The following is a 19,133-nucleotide window of genomic DNA, read 5'->3' as shown; positions in this document are numbered from 1 at the left end:
ACAACTTTGTCCCAACTTTGCAAAAGTGAGAACTGAGACTTTATCCAGGACATGCAAATCCTGTGCTATCCCTTTGTTGGGAGGCTAAGTCTCCTGACTCTGAGCCTATATCATGCTTTGTGATTGAATCCCTGACCCTTTGCCAATAATTTTGAGCAGCTCCTGAAGCTCTGAGTCCAGCTTCCAGTCCTCACAGTCTCTCTGCTTTTCTGGTCTGTACCGTGGTGCTGTGGCTCTTACAGTGTGGTATAAAACCGGGGTCCAGAGTGACGTCAGGGCCTTCCCCCTGCATACAAAGTGGAATTCTGCTGAGAAGGCTCACTCTGTAGGGTGAAATTCTGTGAAAGTGACAAGTTAACGCTGAACTTGTTTTCCTTATGAATAACTTTAATGTAAAAATTCTTTTGTAATATAATCTCCCTGGGGCATTGTTATTTGTCTTCTTAGGTCATTGCTAGAATCGTGGATGGAAGCAGATTCAACGAGTTCAAAGCCTTATATGGAGACACATTAGTTACAGGTAAAAAGGCAAAGAATTAAAAATATGAACATTTTTCTTTTTTTTTTTAAGATTTTCTTTTATTTTATTTAAAGATTTTATTTATTTATTTGACAGAGAGAGACACAGCGAGAGAGGGAACACAAGCAGAGGGAGTGGGAGAGGGAGAAGCAGGCTTCCCGCTGAGCAGGGAGCCCGATGCGGGGCTCAATCCCAGGACCCTGGGATCATGACCTGAGCCGAAGGCAGATGTTTAATGACTGAGCCACCCAGGCGCCCCTTAAAGATTTTATTTTTTAGTAATCTCTACACCTGATGTTGGGCTTGACCTCACCACCCTGAGATCAAGAGTCCTATGTTCTCCCGACTGAGCCAGTGAGGCACCCTTGAACATTTTCTATTGCTTTGAAAATAAGTGATCTCTTGTCTCAAGGTATTGACGTACTTGGCGTGAGCTTTGTTATTTAGAGTGGTACAAGTATGTGGGTCTGTGTTCAAAAGGAGTTGTTTTGTGAAGGTCATGTGTAGCTGAGTAGCTTCATAGGTCCTGAGTTTACGATGACGACAGCTAGATGCTATTGGATAGGACCTTGTCCAAGGCTTGGTGGTCTTCACTGTATAAAAAACTTCTTATTGGGGCACCTGGGTGGCTCAGTCGGTTCAGCATCCAACTCTTGATTTTGGCTCAGGTCATGATCTCAGGGTTGGGGGATCGAGCCCCACGTCAGGCTCTGCACTGGGCATGGAGCCTGCTTAAGATTCTCTCCCTCCCTCTTTATCTGCCCCTCACCCCACTTCTCTCCCCTTCTCTTAAAAAAAAAAAAGCTTCTTATCAAAGCAAAGTTAGCAGAAATATTTGTAGTTCTTTTTGTTTCTCTGGATAATTTGTAATAATTTTGAAAATTTCAGCACTGTTTTCTTGGTTCTTTAGTCTTTAATTCTACTAGCAGGTTTTATATGATGTTGAGCTTCCTAGAAGGACATTAAGTAAGTTACACCTTCTCATAGCCTCTGTGTAGGTCTAACATTGAATCATGCAAACACTAGATTGAGACTACAGGACAGAAAACCAAATCTGAAAAAAACAAAATAAGGCTGTTTATAAAAGTTCATCCGTTCATCTGAAATGTTGAGTTTGTAGGCTTTTGAAGAAAAGTATTTGAAACATAGATGCTAGACCCATAATAATCTATCTTGGACAAATGACAGAAGTAATTCTGTGAATTTTTTTTGGTCTTATGAAAGCTAGAAAATGTAGTAAGTAACCTGGAGACAGCATATCAGAGGAAAAAAAGATATAACTCACTACAAAAATCCAAATTGCAAATATACGTTGAGGCTTAAGGATAAATCACAACACTTTTCTCCTGGTTTGATTTATGAGCAACAAAAGGGTTCATAGTGGGAATGGAATTTATGCTTTTGTATTGAGGTGTTTAAGTGATTAAGAGCTTTTTGTTTGATATATATTTAGGATTTGTGACCAAATAGTTCAGGATGTAACCTCTTGTGCAGCAGTTTGAAACAGGTCAGAGCTGTTTCTCCTTCTCTCCCCAAAGATAGATGGGATGTCTTGGTCATCTGTTTTTAAGAATTTGCCCCTTACTTGCTGAAAGACTTGTGGTACCTTTGTCCCCTAGAATACTAAGGATATATGTAGTTCCTCTATCTCTTCTTGACTGTACTGGAATTCAAATAAGATTGGGGAAAGAGAAGGGGTGTGAGAAGAAGAAGAGGGGCATGGGGAGTGGTGAGATGAGGAAGTATTGGCGGGGGTGGGAGAAGGACAGATTTTTCTGAGGATCAGGTGTCTCTGGCAGCTCTGAAGAGTTTCCTCCTGCCTCTGTACTTGCCTTATATAGGCCCTAGTAGTTTCTTGGACATTTTGCTTTCCTGTTTGGCCCGAAGGAATTTGGTGAAGACACTTCCTCTGTGTCCCTAATACGGTGGGGCATGTGCCCTACTTAGCAGGTCCTGTGCCTGGAGATCCCAGGCCAGGCTAAGGGTGAAAGTCTAAATAGCTCACGGGGCGCTATACCTTAGGGGCAGTACCACACTGCCGAGAGATGTGCAGGATTCCTCGCTGTTTTTGTGGGGTGAGGCTGAACTCCTGAGTGGATTGCTAGACCTTTGGGGAAGGTTACCCCTCGGCATTGCCTCCGCAAGTGGTAGTGCCATTTAAGATGGACAGCATAGGCTTTGGGCCGGGGTTTTAGGACTGAAAGACCAAGAAAACCAAGACAAAGCCAGAGTAAAGAACGAAAACAAATTTTTAACCGTTCAGTGTTCTGGTGTATCCGTGGGTGGACATTCTCTCTTATCCATTAATTTTTCTTCAACAATTTTTCAAGTACCTGCTTTATGTCACAGAACCAGAGATGTCTCCGCCACGGCCTGTGCATCTTGAGCTTGAAGACAGAGCCTGGTTCTGGGCACTTTGGTCGCGTGCTTTCTTTGACCCACTTCAACAAGCAGTTTGTTGACTCTTGGGTTCCAAGTCTTTGACACCTATTTAGAGTCTTAAGTAGGCTTGTTGAAGTTCACTCTTGGGAAGCTTTCTCTAGCCAAGTTTTTCAGGTTTACAAAAACCTCCTGAAGTCACCTCAGGTGTCTCCCTCACATACTGTTATCCTCCTTTTCCTTCTCCCTTCCTTCTCCCTTACTGTGTGTATGGACAGTGGGTGTCTGCAGTGGGAGTGGGAGTGGCGGTGAGATTCCATCTTCTGAGCTTAGCTGCATTTGTTACTGGAAACTCACGATCCCCGCGCTTGACTGTGTTCCTGCTTTTGAAAGCAAGTCTGCCTTTGCTGAGTTTATCCCCTTTACCTTGAGGGCCTGTCATCGCCACAGGCATTTTCAGGCAAGCCAGTCACCTGAAACTGGTGGAGAGCTCCGAACATGGGCCTTTAAAGGGTTCTCTCTCTGTGATTCTTTCCATTTCAGAATATCCTCTGTCTGGTACCTAGTGGGCACTCGGACATACATTACACGAACAAATGGCTGACACCCTAACCCCATCACCTAACCAAACCAACCAGACGAGTGACAGCTTTACACGGAGCACTGTCAGGGAAGCAAAACACCCAGACTCCAATACCTTAGAAATAAAACACTGTGACACGAGCTGTTCTGTACCCTGGACAAAATCTCTACATTTTAAACTTTGATTTGAAATTAAGGAATGTATAACTATGTCTGTTAGCTGTGAATTAAAAGCCCTCTGAAATACATAAATCTTTTTTTAATTTTCTTTTGAGGATTTGCTAGAATATTTGGATACCCCATAGGTATCGTTGGAAATAATGGAGTTCTCTTTTCTGAATCTGCAAAAAAGGCAAGTGGTGTTAAACATGTTTCAAGATTTTCTGTTTTAATTTAAACATAATTTGCTTTGAAGGTCAAGTAGTGAATGAAAGTTTATTACATAAAAACTTTGAAATATTTAAAAGCTTTAAAATATTTGACCAGATGCCTTAGTAGGCAGAACACTATGTGTACGGGCATGTGAACGTGTGTGTGTGTGTGTGTGTGTGTGTTAGTGCTTGAACAGTTTTTACGGAGCTTTACATTAACCTGTTTTATCTAGAGCACTATTTTTATTTTATTTTTATTTTTTTTTTTAAGGTTTTATTTATTTATTTGTCAGAGAGAGAGAGAGTGTGAGCACAAGCAGGGGGAGCAGTAGGTAGAAGGAGAAGCAGGCTCCTGGCTGAGCAAGGAGCCGGATGTGGGACTCGATCCCAGGACCCTGGGATCATGACCTGAGCCGAAGGCAGACGCTTAACCCACTGAGCCACCCAGGCATCCCAACTAGAGCACTATTTAAAAAATCCAATGTTTTAAAAAGTTCTTATAAGATACATGAATTATAAATGCTGTGGATGACATGTACATAGCCTAAGACTCTTGAGAATCCTTGTCTTGGGAGTGTTTATATTGTTTTCTTTTAAAGTAGAAAACTGAGGAATTCTCTTATGGCGAGGCTCAGGAATTCCTGCTGACAAGCAGTTCTTCTCTTCATTTCTTGAGTTTCACTTGCTGTTCAGACTGTTCGTGATTGATGTCACCCTACAGCTGTGTGCCAGCGATCACATGGGCGACTGCAGAACGCATGCGGTGCCAGCCCAGTCACACGTCCTGTTGGCCGTGGGCGCGCTCGGTGGTATTGTTACTAGCCAGTCACAGGGCGCTCTTTCTGACTGCTGACCCGAGTATGGTGTTTGCAGGATACATGAGGGACGCAGATTTCTTAACCCCCTCTTTATTTTTTTTATTTATTTTTTTAAGATTTTATTTATTTATTTGACAGAGAGAGAGAGAGAGTGAGAGCAGGAACACAAGCAGGGGGAGTGGGAGAGGGAGAAGCCAGCTTCCCACAGAGCGGGGAGCCCGACGCGGGGCTCGATCCCAGGACCCTGGGATCATGACCTGAGCCAAAGGCAGACACTTAACGACTGAGCCACCCAGGCGCCCCTTAACCCCTTCTTTAAAAATATTATCTTCTTTGCTCTTAGGGGGCTCACTTCATCCAGATATGCTGCCAAAGGAATATTCCTCTGCTGTTCCTTCAAAACATTACCGGTAAGAAAATAGCTTAATCAGTCTTGTTGCATTATTCCAGAGCTTCATTGTCCAGTATGACTCCAGTATTGGACAGTGTAGACCTAGAACACTTCTGTCATAGCAGAAAGTTCTATTGGATACTCTTTGTAGAGTCTCTTTTAGGCTTAACCCTAATATATGAGAAGTTTATCCATATTTGGATAAAGCAGTTTCTGAGTTACCCGTATCACCGTCAGACGGCTTCCCTTTCCCCATCCACACGCATACCTACCCCTCCAGCAGCAGCAGGGCTGTGTTCTCTACCAGGAACACTCTGATCTCACTCTGAGGGCGTTGTCTGTCCCATCGTCTCTGAGCTAACACTTTGTTTTCCTTAAAGGACTTCATGCACATTCTGTGGTTCACCCTTTGCCTCATCTTTTCTTGTGTAGTTAATTCTGCCTGAAGCGACATATTATAAAAGGTCTGTGCACATCCTGAACAATAGTCTGGGGATTTGAGTTTAGATTCCAAAGAATGGTGTGATCAGTATCACCTCTCTGGATTTCATGTTTCACAAATGATCTTAATAGGGTGGATGAAATGATTTGTAAGGTTTTCTGGTTGTAGATTTCTTTTTCTTAGAATTCTAGGATTCTATTATTTATATTGTATGTTGCACTTAGATATGTTGGTTAGCTGAAAGCGCCCCCCCCCCCATCTTCTGTGATCTGTGGTTATCTCAGGGTCAAAGGAAGGAGGGCTCTCAATTAGTTGTTAGAATCAGGCAAGTCTTCACAAGAAAAAGGAGCTTGGCTCATGGTGGTCAGCAGGGCTTTAAATAGTCCTAGTGCTAAAACATCTTTATCTGGTGCTGCTCTTAAGTTTATGATACTTGGTTAGATGAGTTTTGAGAGGCATTCTATCCAGACAGAAGCCTGAGGGGGTCCTATGTGGCAAACCTGGTAATAGGGCAAATGAAAAGGATTCTGAGGCTTCACTAGTCCAGGAACCTTGTTTCTAATAATGGTTCGTGGTTTCTTAACCACTAGTAAAGTAAACCTTCTTCCTGGAAGATATACCTACGTTTTTGTTCTTTGGTATTTAGTTGGGTTGGGGGCAGAGAGCAGAGGTTGAGTTTGGTTTTGCAACCTTGCATTTGAGATACTTGTGTGACACTCATGGAGATAACATACATGCAGAGGGCAGTTGAATAAATCTTGAGCACAGAAGACATGTGTTAGCTGTAGGTGAAAATGTAGGCGTCCTCAGAATAGGTAGATGTTATTTGAAGCTGTGGGAAGAGATGAGAACACCCCTAGAGAAGAGAAGAGGGCTCAGGGACAGTCTTTGAGTAACTCTGATTTCTTCCACAGAGATGAGAGTAGAGGAAGGAAGGGAGCACGAAGATGTTTTTCATGCTGGGAAGGATTGGGGAAAGGCAAGTGGGGCGGCATAATCTTTCTCAAGGCAAAATCTATAGGGACTAGAGAGGCGGTGGGGCGCCGGCTCAGGGAGCAGAGCTTGAAGATGGCTGCTGCTTGAGACGGCTGCTGTGGAATGTTTCCGGGAGTCCAGACAAGGCAGAAAGAGGAGCTGCGACCTATAGTGAGGGCCCTGCTCAGGGGTCCCAGGGAAGCCCATCGCGCCGGCGAGGGGAGGGCTGGCCCGTCGGTACTGTTGTAGCCGCAGCTCGTACAGGCGTCTCAGGGAAACTGAGTGGAATCGGAGGACTCCGCGGCTGGGGACTTGCAAAGCAAAAACAGTGGCAGTCAGGCGAGTGAGTGGGTGGGTGGGGAGGGAGCCACATGAAGCCTGACTTGGGTTCTGTGAGGGGAGGAGGAACGCGCCCGGAAGGCCCGGAAGGCCCAGGGTGACTGCCGAGCAGTTTCAGCAGAGCTGGGAGCTTGAGGCAGTCGAGGAATCCTGTTAATTGTGGAAAATCCTTCTACCTCGCTATTGAGTCACTGGCAGGCGCTCTCAGCATCAATGAAACATTCATCTTTATTCCTTCCGAGTTGTAAAGCAGCATTTCCGAAGGAGCAGTTTCTGTATTGAAGCAGGTCCGTGAGTACCGGAGGCCTCACAGCGCGCCTTGCCACAGCCCTTTGTCCTTAGCCTGCCGGGTCACGTTCTTTCATCACCAAGCCGCTGTCCTGAGAGAATTTCTTGAAGATAAGTTTCTTGCATCCTTATCTCGCTTGAAGATCTTTGTGTGCATCCAGATGAACCATTCTAAGGAAAATTTTAGAAATGATTAAAAAATTGTATTTTCTCTTTTACAGCACACTTTTTTGGGGGATATATTTCATGTATGAATATTTCATTACAGTGAGAGGCCTTGTAGTAAAATATAGTTGGTAAGATGTCCTTCAAATACCATGTTGGAATTGACTTCTGCACATAAATCCCATCATCCAGAGGCTTTTTTTCTTTCCTTTCTTGTAGGATTTATGGTTGGTAGAGAATATGAAGCTGAAGGAATTGCCAAGGATGGTGCCAAGATGGTGGCTGCCGTAGCCTGTGCCAAAGTGCCCAAGATAACTGTCATCATTGGGGGATCTTACGGGGCCGGAAACTATGGGATGTGTGGCAGAGCATATAGGTAGGTGGTTGTCGTGGTTTTCTCCGCAACAAAGAATTACACTTAAATGGTCAGTTCGTTACGGGTTTATTTGAAACACAGAATGACATTTGCAGATCTTGGTCAGTGATACCGTAATTTGTATCATCTGGAGGAGTGAAATGAAGTGTAAGGCTAAACGTGCTACTTGGAAGAAATCCACAATGGGAATCAGGAAATATTTTGAAATGGCTGATGATGAAAATACTACATATCATAACTTATGTGATGCAGCTGAAGTCTTGCTTTGAGGAACGTGTGTAGTAGACGTAAATATATATATATATTGGAAAAGAAGTAAGGCCGGAAATCAATGAGCCAGCTCAGGAAGTTCGCAGAACAGCATATTAAACACAAGAAAAATAGAAAACAGGACATTATAAAGATAGAAGAATCAGGGAAGGCCAGAGTTGTTTTTGTTTAAAAAAGGTTAACAAATTTGATAATCTCCTAGTAAAACTAAAAAATAAAGCAGAAAGGCTTTATTTTATATCAGGAATGGAAAACAGGACATGACCACAGATAATAAGGGGATATTTTGAATGTTTTTATGCCCAGTAAATTGAGATGAGATGCAAAAATAAAATTGATCGGAACAGACATCACAATCACCTGGAGAACTTAGAAATCCTACTCCATTCAGGCCACACCTCTGGAGATTAGCCTGGGGTGGGTTCCAAGCCTGGTTTTCCCCTTGTAATGCACAGCTAGAATGAAGAACCACTAATTTAGAAGGTAAACACAGGCCTGTGAAAATTGCTGTGTTGTACAGTGAATTAACTTCATCATTTTTTCTCTTCTACCCGCACAGCCCAAGATTCCTCTACCTGTGGCCAAACGCTCGCATCTCAGTGATGGGAGGAGAGCAGGCAGCCAATGTGTTGGCTACAGTAGCAAAGGACCAAAGAGCACGTGAAGGGAAACAAGTAAATGCCATTTCTTCTGCCTCTCTGGGTTTGGCTTTTACCACTGAACACTCTGGAGGCAGGGAGCAGCTTGCCCAGAACCTCTCAGTGTTCATGGGTCAGGGTCTCACCCCAGGGCCTGGCTTCATTTAGAAGATGCTGACTTTGAGAAATACCGACTTACATATGCTCTGTCTCTCTTCTTAGAGTCACTTTATTTGAGGTCCCTTCTTGTAATTTTTCCGACTCTCCAAGAAAACTCTTCAGAAACTGTGCCTGTGAGTGCCTGAGGCATAAAGATGTTTGGCTCTTAGTCATTTGCCATTAGTGAGATTTAAAGAAATGTGATTTACTTCTTTGATTTTATGACTGAAAGCAGCAGAATTTTGTTTTTTCAGTTTCTGCCTTAGATTGTGTTTGAGTGGGAGGGCTCAGTCATCTAACTGAGAAATGAGTAACATTATACTGTGCATGGATAAATGAAGGAAAACGGAGAGGTCACTGGCAGCTTGATGAAAGGCAGATCAGCAAGGGGCTGCTTTTAGTTTTGCTGCATGTTAATAGAAGGTACTTTAAGGGATTATTATTTAGGTCTCGTCAGCAACATCAAACAAAAGGTACTGAGGACTCCACAGGGTACAGTGTGCTCCCAAGCACCTTAGAAAATTTACATGACTCAGAGAAAATGTGGTTCTTGCCCCTTAAGGAGCTGACATTCTGGGGGCTGACAACTCACAGTCTAAGGGTTGAGTGAACAACAAGGTAATTTATTAAGGCAGGTTCTTCACTGCAGGTTTTTAAAGTGGATTCTTTTGTTTGTGTCTCAGAGATTCTTCTGAAGTTTTGCATTAATTTTTTTTTTTTGAGAGAGCGCACACGTGCATGAGTGGGTGGTGGGGAGCAGCGCAGAGGTGGTGATGGGGCAGAGGGAGAGAGAATCTCAGCAGGTCCGATTCAGGGCTCGATTCTATGACCCTGAGATCATGACCTGAGCCGAAATCAAGAGTGGGAGGCTTAACTGACTGAGCCACCCAGAGGCCCCCTCACTAATTTTTGTTAGTTAGAACTTACAGCTATTTTGTGTAAGCACCAAGCCTTCAAATGATTGATGCATGTTCTTGGAATTGTTCAAGTGTGCTGTTTTATCATAACAGGGCATAACATGGAGGAGGCCTTGCCTTGAAGGCTCTCATTCCTGCTATTTAGGGGTCATCTGGTCAACTGTCTAGTGGTGGGATGGGGATAAGATAAGCATGGAGGGTGGGCCCTAGCTCCCTGAATGCATCCCAAACATGCCCCACATCCTCAGTCGTCTTTTCTAAGCAGCAGGAACTCCGCACACTTAAAACTGAGGTTTCATATTCACTTCAGTGCTGATTAGTATCCAAGCAAAATGAAATGTTTATTTGTGTGTGTTTATGTGTGTGTGTGATGGTGGGGGTATAAAGTCCACCTGATACATATTTTTTTAAAGATTTTATTTATTTAGAGAGGGAGAGAGTGGGTGTCGGGAGGGGCAGAGGGAGAGAATCCTCAAGCAGACTCCACGCTGAGCATGGGGCCCCACGTGGAGCTTAATTTCACAACCCTGAGACCAGGACCTGAGTCAAAATCAAGAGTCAGATGCTTAAGCAGCTGAGCCACCCAGGCGCCCCTCTACCTGATATTTTGAAGACTTATCTTAAACCGTAGCTCAGTAGTCTCTTATTAGATAGTTGTTCTTTGATTAATTTGACATACAAATCTATGGATTTGTCTCTTTTTATATATGAAAGGAAAGTACAGGATTTTAGTGGTTCTCCCTCCAAATTCTTGACATAAAATTATATTAAACTATGAAAGTACATAAAAGAAGGTTGGATTTATTTATCATTTATCATTTGTTTTTGGTGTGAAATACTTTTTAAGTTGAAAATATTTTTCAGGGTTTCAAAATTCTTTTGCATAAAGATTTTTACAACTGAATTAATTATCACTTGTTTCTGGCAATACGGGTGGGCAAGCCACTAAATTTTTAATTAGGGAAAAATATCTCTCAGCTATTTGAACTTATTCAAGTTGTGGTTGTTGTTTTATCCCTTTAAGCTTTAAAATTTTTTGAATTTGGCTCTTTTGAATGAAAATTCCCTACTTGTCCACTTTTAACAGAAGCTGCTAAATGTAAGGTTGCCCTCTCACTACATTGTATAATTCACATCCATTGTTGGAGCCTGCCAGAATATGTGATACCCTTGGTTTTGAACTTTACACTAAACAGCTTCAGGATGTTCTCTGATAAGGGAGATGTAATGATGCACCAATGGCACTCATGTCTCAGGTGAGATCTTGTGTGTGAAAGCATCACTTGTAATCTCTATATATCACTGTGCAGATGTTGGTTGTAACATTATTATTCATGAAATGCTTGCCCCTTTTTTCTTGAGGTTCTCTTGAGTGGATCTGTTGTTTTATTGCAGTGGACTGACTCATGGTCCTTTTTCTTTCAGTTCTCCAGTGCTGACGAAGCAGCCTTAAAAGAGCCCATCATTAAGAGGTTTGAAGAGGAAGGAGACCCTTACTACTCCAGTGCAAGGTGGGAGCCAAGGAATAACCATCTCCCTGATGGGTGCATCTGGGCTGTCAGGGCGGCAGCTTTACAGAGATCTGGACAGTTGGGTTGGTCCAGCCTTCATGGGAACCACAAAGGAACGTTTGGACACACTTAATTTCATATTGTTCTGTCTATAATGGGAATGTCTGCTGAAACACCACCCCCTTCTCCCAGGCTGGGCTGTGCACCCACCACCATTGGTCTGATTCTGCAGCCCTCCCCCCCTTCTTCCTTATCCCACTTATAGGTGAGGTGTCTGGGCCTACAGAGGCTGAAAAGTTTAAGAGTTAAGAGTTATCCTGGCTGTGTTGTTTTCAGGAATTCGTTCTTTTATAATGTTTTGCTTCAACATGTGGATTCCTGTCCTATCACTCTTTGATTATTTCCTGTTTACCCCATTTTAAACACGAGATTGGCTGGATATTTGTGGGCACTTCTAACAAGCGTGCTTGTGCATTCAGAAGGTGATTGCTCACAATCAGGGTCTATGTGTCAACACCAAGTAATCACCCCACACGCCATTGCAGCTCTTGGTTCTGTTTGTTTCTTACACCGCTTAATGAGGTAATAAATTATCATGGCCTGCCCGGGCTGGAGGCTGGCTGGCGTGTGTGCATTAAGATCTCTGTTTTCAGCAACTTTAATGTTCTTCATTCGGAAGAATAATCTAAGCTTCCTATCTTCATCTTATCCCTTGGGCAGATGGAATAAAGAAAATAGCTATTTGTGTCTTTCAAAATTAGGTTATGCTGTGATTTATGTCATTTACTGGTGAAGGTAAGCTGGAGAGGAAGGAGAAAAGAAAATAAATTAGAATTCATTCAGTCATCTGAACACAACTTTTGTGGCAGGTGCTGCTCCTAGCACTGGGGGTACAAGGGCTGAATATACTTATTTTCAAGAGCATATTTAATTTCAGGATGAAAATAACATCATTTGGCATCTTTAAAAGGCCCATTTCTTTTCTTGTTAATACGTATTTTCGCCAGCAAATTCGCAGGTGTATTTTGTTGTTGTGGGTCATTGATTGATTTAGTTAAGACCAACGTATTTTATAGTTTTTGAGACCTAAACATGTTCTTGTTTACCATCACTTAAACAGACTTCTATAGTAGCCAGTAAAAGCAAAGAGGAAATAGAAAACCCTAAAAAAAAGGCTTAAGAGAAAATAATAAATTGTAAGCTCCCCTACAGTTTTTTGTTTCTCCGTAAGATTTTGAGTGAAATTCACGAGGATGGTTGAAATATTAAACTTTGAAAAATAGTGTATCTTGTGTGAGCCATTAATAAGTTTTTCAGCCCTGGCTAAGTCATCTTTTGAGAAAGACTGAATCCCTTATTATTTTCATGCTTACATTAGTATTATTATTTTAATGGACTGTACTCAAGGCAGGAGAGCAAATGGCCCAGATAGATTTATCTTTGGAAATAAATATTGTAAGACACGAAGGTTTTCCTGTTAATCTGAGGATGCTTAACCCTTCTGTTGAAACACTTGGTGGCAGGGGGACAGCAATTTTCTTTCAAAGATGAAAGGATTTTCAAGCCAATTTATGGTTCCTTCCTCAGGTTTAGTAAATCTCAGCTTAACAGTAACCTTCTGTGGTCTGTTTCAGCTCTACCATGGTTGGACCTGTCTTTTCAGAGAGCTCTTTCATTATGCACTGCTGTAACCTGTGTTTCTCCTAATCCCTCATTTTAGAGGTACAGCCTGCCTGTTTTCTTCTGCTCACTTCTTTTTACAATCAGAACTTTTCCAGGCATTTGATCAGGGCCTCTTACCTGGAATGGTCATTTTCATGACCATCACAAAGGGGCCCTGGCTTTGCCGAGCTCGCTGGATTCTTCTGCTGGAGGCTTCAGAAGGGAGTGTAATCAATTGACCTGGTTACACATGACAAAAATGGCCTTTTCCTTATTGGCTGTTGATACGTCAGGGTCCCTGTTATGAATGTTTTATGAGCAAAGATTTGATTCATGGCCTGTCGATGTAAGTATGGTTTAATAATTGATGCTATTGTCCAGATACCGAAGGCAGTTTGTTTAAAGAAAGCCAAACTGCCACCTACTAATGACCTTTAAAAAACAGTATTTCTCTTTCGTTTTTCTTTATAAAATTGAGGTTGTCAGTGAAAAGCAAACACATTCCTACTTCAAAGTTTCTTTTGTAGGCAGCTTACAGCAATTACTTATTTTCCTATTGTAGCAAAAAATAAAGAGCTTATATTGAAGGTATTTTATTAACCAAATGTAGTGAAGTCTCTTCAGTAATTGTCATCGTTTCTTGAAAGTTTGGGAGTTTGGGGGAATACACCTTTTCCGGTAGAGACTTTGGTTTGAGATTATTACCTGGGTTCATGGGCCTCTCGCCATATTAATAACAGGGACACATCAACTTGTACATTTGGATGTGGGCAGAAGAGGAACAGGAAACATTTTCCTGAAATACATAAAAATATGTTAAAATCAAGGATTATTCTGAGGTTTCTAGAAGCAGTTCCCAAAGCCATAAGCTCACTCTGACATTCTATGAGGGCCTGGGATGAAAGTCCTGTCGTTTTTCTTTCTCTCTTTTCCCCTCCTCTGAAGGTGGTTTCGGTTGTGAGAATGTAGTGCACAGAAGCTCATCAGTCAATCCCTCTAGGACCTGAGGAAAAACCCCAGCGTTTCTGGACATAAATTGTGTAAATGGTTGTTCGGTGATGGAATCCTAATAACTTGTGTTTTGTTCTTTTATCAGGCTATGGGATGATGGGATTATTGATCCAGTGGACACCAGACTGGTGCTGGGTCTCAGTCTTAGTGCGGCCCTCAACGCACCAATCCAGAAGACTGACTTCGGCATCTTGAGGATGTAACTGGAATATAAGGCGTCTTCCATAGGACGTGTACCAAAAATTAATGTACTGGTAGCCTTAAAATTTTAGACTTTTCCAACATGTGGCTATTATGGTAAAATTGTTTTCTCAACACAGTGCATTGTACTTTTCTACCTTAAAAAAAAATCAGTGAAGATATTTATTTGATGAACTTCAATTCCTTGTCCATTTTCTTAGAGAAATTTTTCTGTGGCTCCACTTTACCACCCATAAAATGAAGAGAATAACTTATAGTTAGCCTTTCTAACCCACGTGAAGTATGAAAAGTTCCATAACCTATAAATCCCAGGTATGATTGAGATTATTCACAGAAAGTTGTTTTTCCACCGAAATGATTGCTTTGCTGATTATGCACGATGCTATTTTAACACACATAATTTTTAGAAGCATCTATTACTTTGCCTTTCAGCCACCATCCTACTCCTTCCTGTAACAGTCAGACTTGTTGCTGTCTGCACTCGGGGCTCTGTTTCCTCCCCATTCTCTCTTCAGCCTACACCTCATCGGCTTCCACTGCCAACAGCCCTCTCCAAGGTTGGCCTCCATGTTGCTGAAGCCAGTGGGTTCTTTCCCGATGTTACTGGACTGAATTTTCTGTGGCATTAAGAGCAGTCAAACACTTGTTCCTAGCAGTGCTATCCTTAGCTTTCAGACTGTAACTCTAGGTTTTCCACCAACCTCTTTGGCCCTTCTTGTTCCGTCTCCTTTGTCAGGCTCTGTTCCTCTATGCATTTCTCTCCCACTCCCTTCACCATTTGTCCTGATTTTTCATTAGTAAAACATGAATAGATTCTGATTCTGAAAGATACAAAAATAACATGAAAGTATCTCCTCATTCTTTTTGAAAAATTGTGGTAAAATATATATAACATAAAATGTACCATTTTAACCATTTTTAGCTGCACAGTTCTGTGGCATGAAGTCCATTCACCCGGTCGTGCAACCATGGCCACCATCCAGCTCCAGAACTTTTCATCATTCCAAACAATAGCAGCTCCCCATTCCCTCTCCCCCCAGCCCCTGGCCCTCTCCTCATTCTTAAATGTAGGTGTTTCTCATGGTTTGGTTTATTCTCGCTGGGTCATTTCAGGCCTTATGGCTTCGGTGGCCATCTGAATGTGGATGATTCCTGCATCGAGGCTGTTCTCCCTGAGCTCCAGACCTGTGTATCTAACGGGTCTACTGGATGTCTGCACTGATGGTCTTATAGGAACCTCAGATTCAATCATCAAGGTCTATTGATTTTGCCTCCTGTCTTTTGGATTCCCCATTATTTCCATCTTTCACCACCACGGGCTTTAGAAGTGGTCTGTCTGCATCCAGTCTTAGCTAGTACTGCTTCCCCATCACTGTGAGATGAAGATGGCCATTCTAAGTGTGCATCTGGTCATGCTGTTCCTTTGCTCCAATGTCTCACTGGTTCCCTGTCGAAGTGCCAGACCCATCATGCTCTCCAGGACTGTGACCATCACATCCCCTCTTCTGCCTCATCTCCTTGACTCTTCCTCACGCTCGGTGCTCCAGCTGTTACAGATTTCTTGTTCCTTGAACCTGTAGAGTCCTCCCCACCTTAGGGTCCACCCCCAAGGTTCCCTCTGCCTGTACCATCCTACCTTCCCTTAAACACTTACCTTTTTGTCTCTGTGACTTCCCTGGTTTGGGTTAGACACTGTGCTCTCGTAAAGCCGCAGCCACTTTCTTCTGTCTTACATATTTATGAGAAACCTAAACATTTCTTTAATATTGCCCTCCTGCTAGAATGTAAGCTCTGAGAGCAAGGATGTCCTGTTCAGCCTGCACCTGCAGGCCCTAGCACTTGTAGGTGCGTACGTATTTGTTGAGTGAATGAGAAATCCATGTTTTAATTGATGTCTTCAGACCACATTACAATTAAGTGACTGATTATGTGATCTAATACAACTATCCAGTGCTTTCCTAATAAAATTAATACTTCAAACTTTGTGTGTCATGTTCAATTTACGCAGCATTTGGGGCACCTGGGTGGCTCAGTCATTGAGCGTCTGCCTTCGGCTCGGGTCATGATCCCGGGGTCCTGGGATCGAGCCCCGCATCAGGCTCCCTGCTCAGCGGGAAGCCTGCTTCTCCCTCTCCCCCTCCCCCTGCTTGTATTCCCTCTCTCACTGTGTCTCTGTCAAATAAGTAAATAAAACCTTAAAAAAAATTTTAGGCAGCATTTGTGTATCAGAAATCAGTTTTTTTGAGATGTGTACAGATAAATGCTCACAGTTCAGACGTGGGCTGCATTTTCAGAAGGATGTGGGACAAAGTCACTGAGAGGACATCCCCTCCCCTTTCCTTGGAAAGTTCCCCCACCCACTGTTCCTGTAGGGGGAGCCATTTCAAGAACATAGCCTTGAGAGAGGAAGGTGTTGTTGAGACCATCTGAACCCAGTTAAGGCTTCTTTATAAATAAGATTCTGGCCCGTGGGTGTGGAGATGATCTCGTGTTGTGGTGGATGCAGGCCACGCTCAGAAGTGCATTCCCTCGCATACCAACGCGGAGTGGCCTTCTCTCTCCCATCTCTCCCTTGGCCTCCCTGTTCTGGGGCCAGTTTTCGAACCAACAAAGGGGACACGGTAAGCATTTTAAAATAGTAAATTATATTAAAGTTTCAGTTAAAGTTTACATCCATGTCAGAAAACAAAAATTTTTTTAAAAATCAAGTGTAGGTAATACTGCTTTGCTATGAATCCTCAACAAGTCAAAGATTGATGAATTTTTTAGGACTGTTTTTACCTCTCTAAAGAAATTGTTCTCTCTAAAAAGATCACCATCATCACGAGCACCACACTTAAAATAGTTAAATTATGTTACATAGTCAAGCCAATACAAAAAAATTGTTTTATCAAAACAGGCAGCATTTTTCGTCTGCCCCTTCCTAACTTTACTGAGACATAACTGACATATCCCATGGAAGTTGAAGGTGTACAGTGTGACTTGATACACTTATATTGTGAAATGTTTACCACAATGTGGTTACTTAACACATTCACCTCACAGAACTTTTTGTTTGGTAGGGAGAATATTTTTTTTTTTCTACATCTCAGTTCTTAGAAATGAGAATTGCAGCCAGGATAATAGGAGTAACTTAGGATCTTAAGTATGCAGCAAATTAATCTAAATTAGCCACTCTGGGTACTTCGAGAATAAAAGAGACAAAATTAATTGTATTTTTCAGTTTTCAGGAAAAAAATTTCAATTAAGAATTTGTTGAAATATTTTTTTACACTACCAGAAGGCGTTGCTGAATGTTGTTGAATGTGCAAGTAAAATTATCATTTGCCAGATGTGCATGTTCATGCGTAAGGCACAACTAGAGAGGCTGGTATGACCTTTACAAGGGTAGGTAATGGCAGCTTTTTCCATGATTTAATAAGACTTTTTTGGGGAGAGGCCACATGGTCCTTGTTGGTTCTGAAATGTGTTCGTTGGTGTCCTGGAATGATGATTGATTATTCTGGCCAAAGCCAATTTCTTACAAATCTTAATTACTGGTTCTGAAATTCAGTATTTAGAAAAACTGCAAGAGAATGAACTAGATAATCATGGTCTCTGGTTATTTATGACATTTCTTTGCAAATGTTAGAAATTACAATTAGTATCTAATAATGCCAGGTTATTATTGTTTTAACAAAAGGTCATACCACCAAACACTTAAAAATATATTTTTTAAAAAATTTAATGTGCCTCAAATTCTCTTGTTATATAGAATCAGAATGCTAAGGATAAAGTTGCTCTTGGAGCTAAATGAAATTTCTATCTACTGACCTTTCTAGGCAAATGTACATTCCAAGTGAGGTTTGTAATCAAGCTAATTGATGATCCACTCTGGGATACTTGGGAGGGAACAGGCCCTGCTGTGAATTACACTGGGGAACAGGTGTGAGCAGATTGGGACCTCCGCTCTCTCTCTAGTTGATTATCACGGAGGACCGATGGATGTCAGGTTTTGATACCTCTTAAAAGCCACTCTTCCAGATACCTGCTTTGTAACGTTTTCGTGGCTTAAAAACAACAACAACAAAAACAAACAAACAAAAAACAATACAAGTTTATTCTGTTCTAGTTGTGGAGGCCAGAAGTCTAGAATCAAGATATTGGCAGGGCTGTGTTCACTCTGGAGACTGAAGGGAAAATCCGTTCCCTTGTCTTTTTCAGCTTCTAGAGGTCGCCTGCCTGCTTTGTAACTTTGATTGTGGATTTCAGCATTATATCAAACACATGATATGTGTTAGCATTCTAGAGAGCCATTTAATCGGCTCAGGAGGAGAGTTTACCACAAGGCAGGGGCAATTTTCTGTAGCACCCAGCATGTCAGTGTGTCTTGCTGCTTTTCCTTTTACAGCGGTGACCCAAATCACAGGTTTATGCTACTCCTTAGGTTAAGAGAGAGAAGGGTTGGGGCGCCTGGGTGGCTGAGACGATTAAGCTTCCGACTCTTGATTTCATCGCAGGTCATGATCTCAGGGTCTTCAAATTGAGGCCTGCACGGAGCCTGCTTAAGATTCTCTCTCTCTCTCAATAAACAAATAAATAAATAAATGATAAGTAATAGACAAAATCTTTAAAAAAATTGTCTGAGGGAGAACAAAGTCTTAGAAGGTTGTGATATAACAGAGAACTGACTGAAGAGAGAACATGACCAGAACTACTTGTTAAAAGTAAGGTGGAAAATAATGCAATATATGTTAAGAAAGAAAAAAAGAAGAAGAATGTAGCAGGAGGGGAAGAATGAAGGGGGGGAAATCGGAGGGGGAGAAGAACCATGAGAGACAATGGACTCTGAAAAACAAACTGAGGGTTCTAGAGGGGAGGGCGGTGGGAGGATGGGTTAGCCTGGTGATGGGTATTGAGAAGGGCACGTTCTGCATGGAGCACTGGGTGTTATGCACAAACAATGAATCATGGAACACTATATCTAAAACTAATGATGTAATGTATGGGGATTAACATAACAATAAAAAAATTTAAAAAAAAGTAAGGTGGAGAAATCAAAAATTTAATGTGTAATTCAGCAAGTGTTAATTATAAGTGAAAAGTTACAGTTTTGGAATGCTAGGGCTACTTTCAAGA

The 19,133-nt window shown here is 42.1% G+C and overlaps 1 protein-coding gene across 2 annotated transcripts in view; it reads left to right on the top strand.

The window, feature by feature from the left end:
- MCCC2 (methylcrotonyl-CoA carboxylase subunit 2) overlaps positions 1–14,195 on the top strand; it is a 66,874-nt gene extending 52,679 nt beyond the window's left edge. The window contains exons 11-17 of one of the 2 annotated variants that reach the window (XR_013445753.1): positions 448–520; positions 3,757–3,833; positions 5,014–5,080; positions 7,490–7,646; positions 8,476–8,590; positions 10,718–10,886; positions 11,056–11,141. Coding sequence is in view for 1 of the 2 variants with exons in the window: in XM_036072100.2 (XP_035927993.1) it covers positions 448–520; positions 3,757–3,833; positions 5,014–5,080; positions 7,490–7,646; positions 8,476–8,590; positions 11,056–11,141; positions 13,900–14,017 (693 nt within the window). In the remaining variant the exon portion in view is untranslated. Of the gene's footprint in view, positions 1–447; positions 521–3,756; positions 3,834–5,013; positions 5,081–7,489; positions 7,647–8,475; positions 8,591–10,717; positions 10,887–11,055; positions 11,142–13,899 lie in introns of those variants that run through there. The other variant, XM_036072100.2, reaches the window with a different exon arrangement.
- Positions 14,196–19,133: the final 4,938 nt, after the last annotated feature.

This window comes from Halichoerus grypus, chromosome 2 (assembly GCF_964656455.1).
Source record: "Halichoerus grypus chromosome 2, mHalGry1.hap1.1, whole genome shotgun sequence".
NCBI classification, from domain to species: Eukaryota; Metazoa; Chordata; class Mammalia; order Carnivora; family Phocidae; genus Halichoerus; species Halichoerus grypus.
The sequence above is the reverse complement of the archived record's forward strand: the minus strand, read 5'-3'. Positions and strand labels throughout refer to the sequence as shown.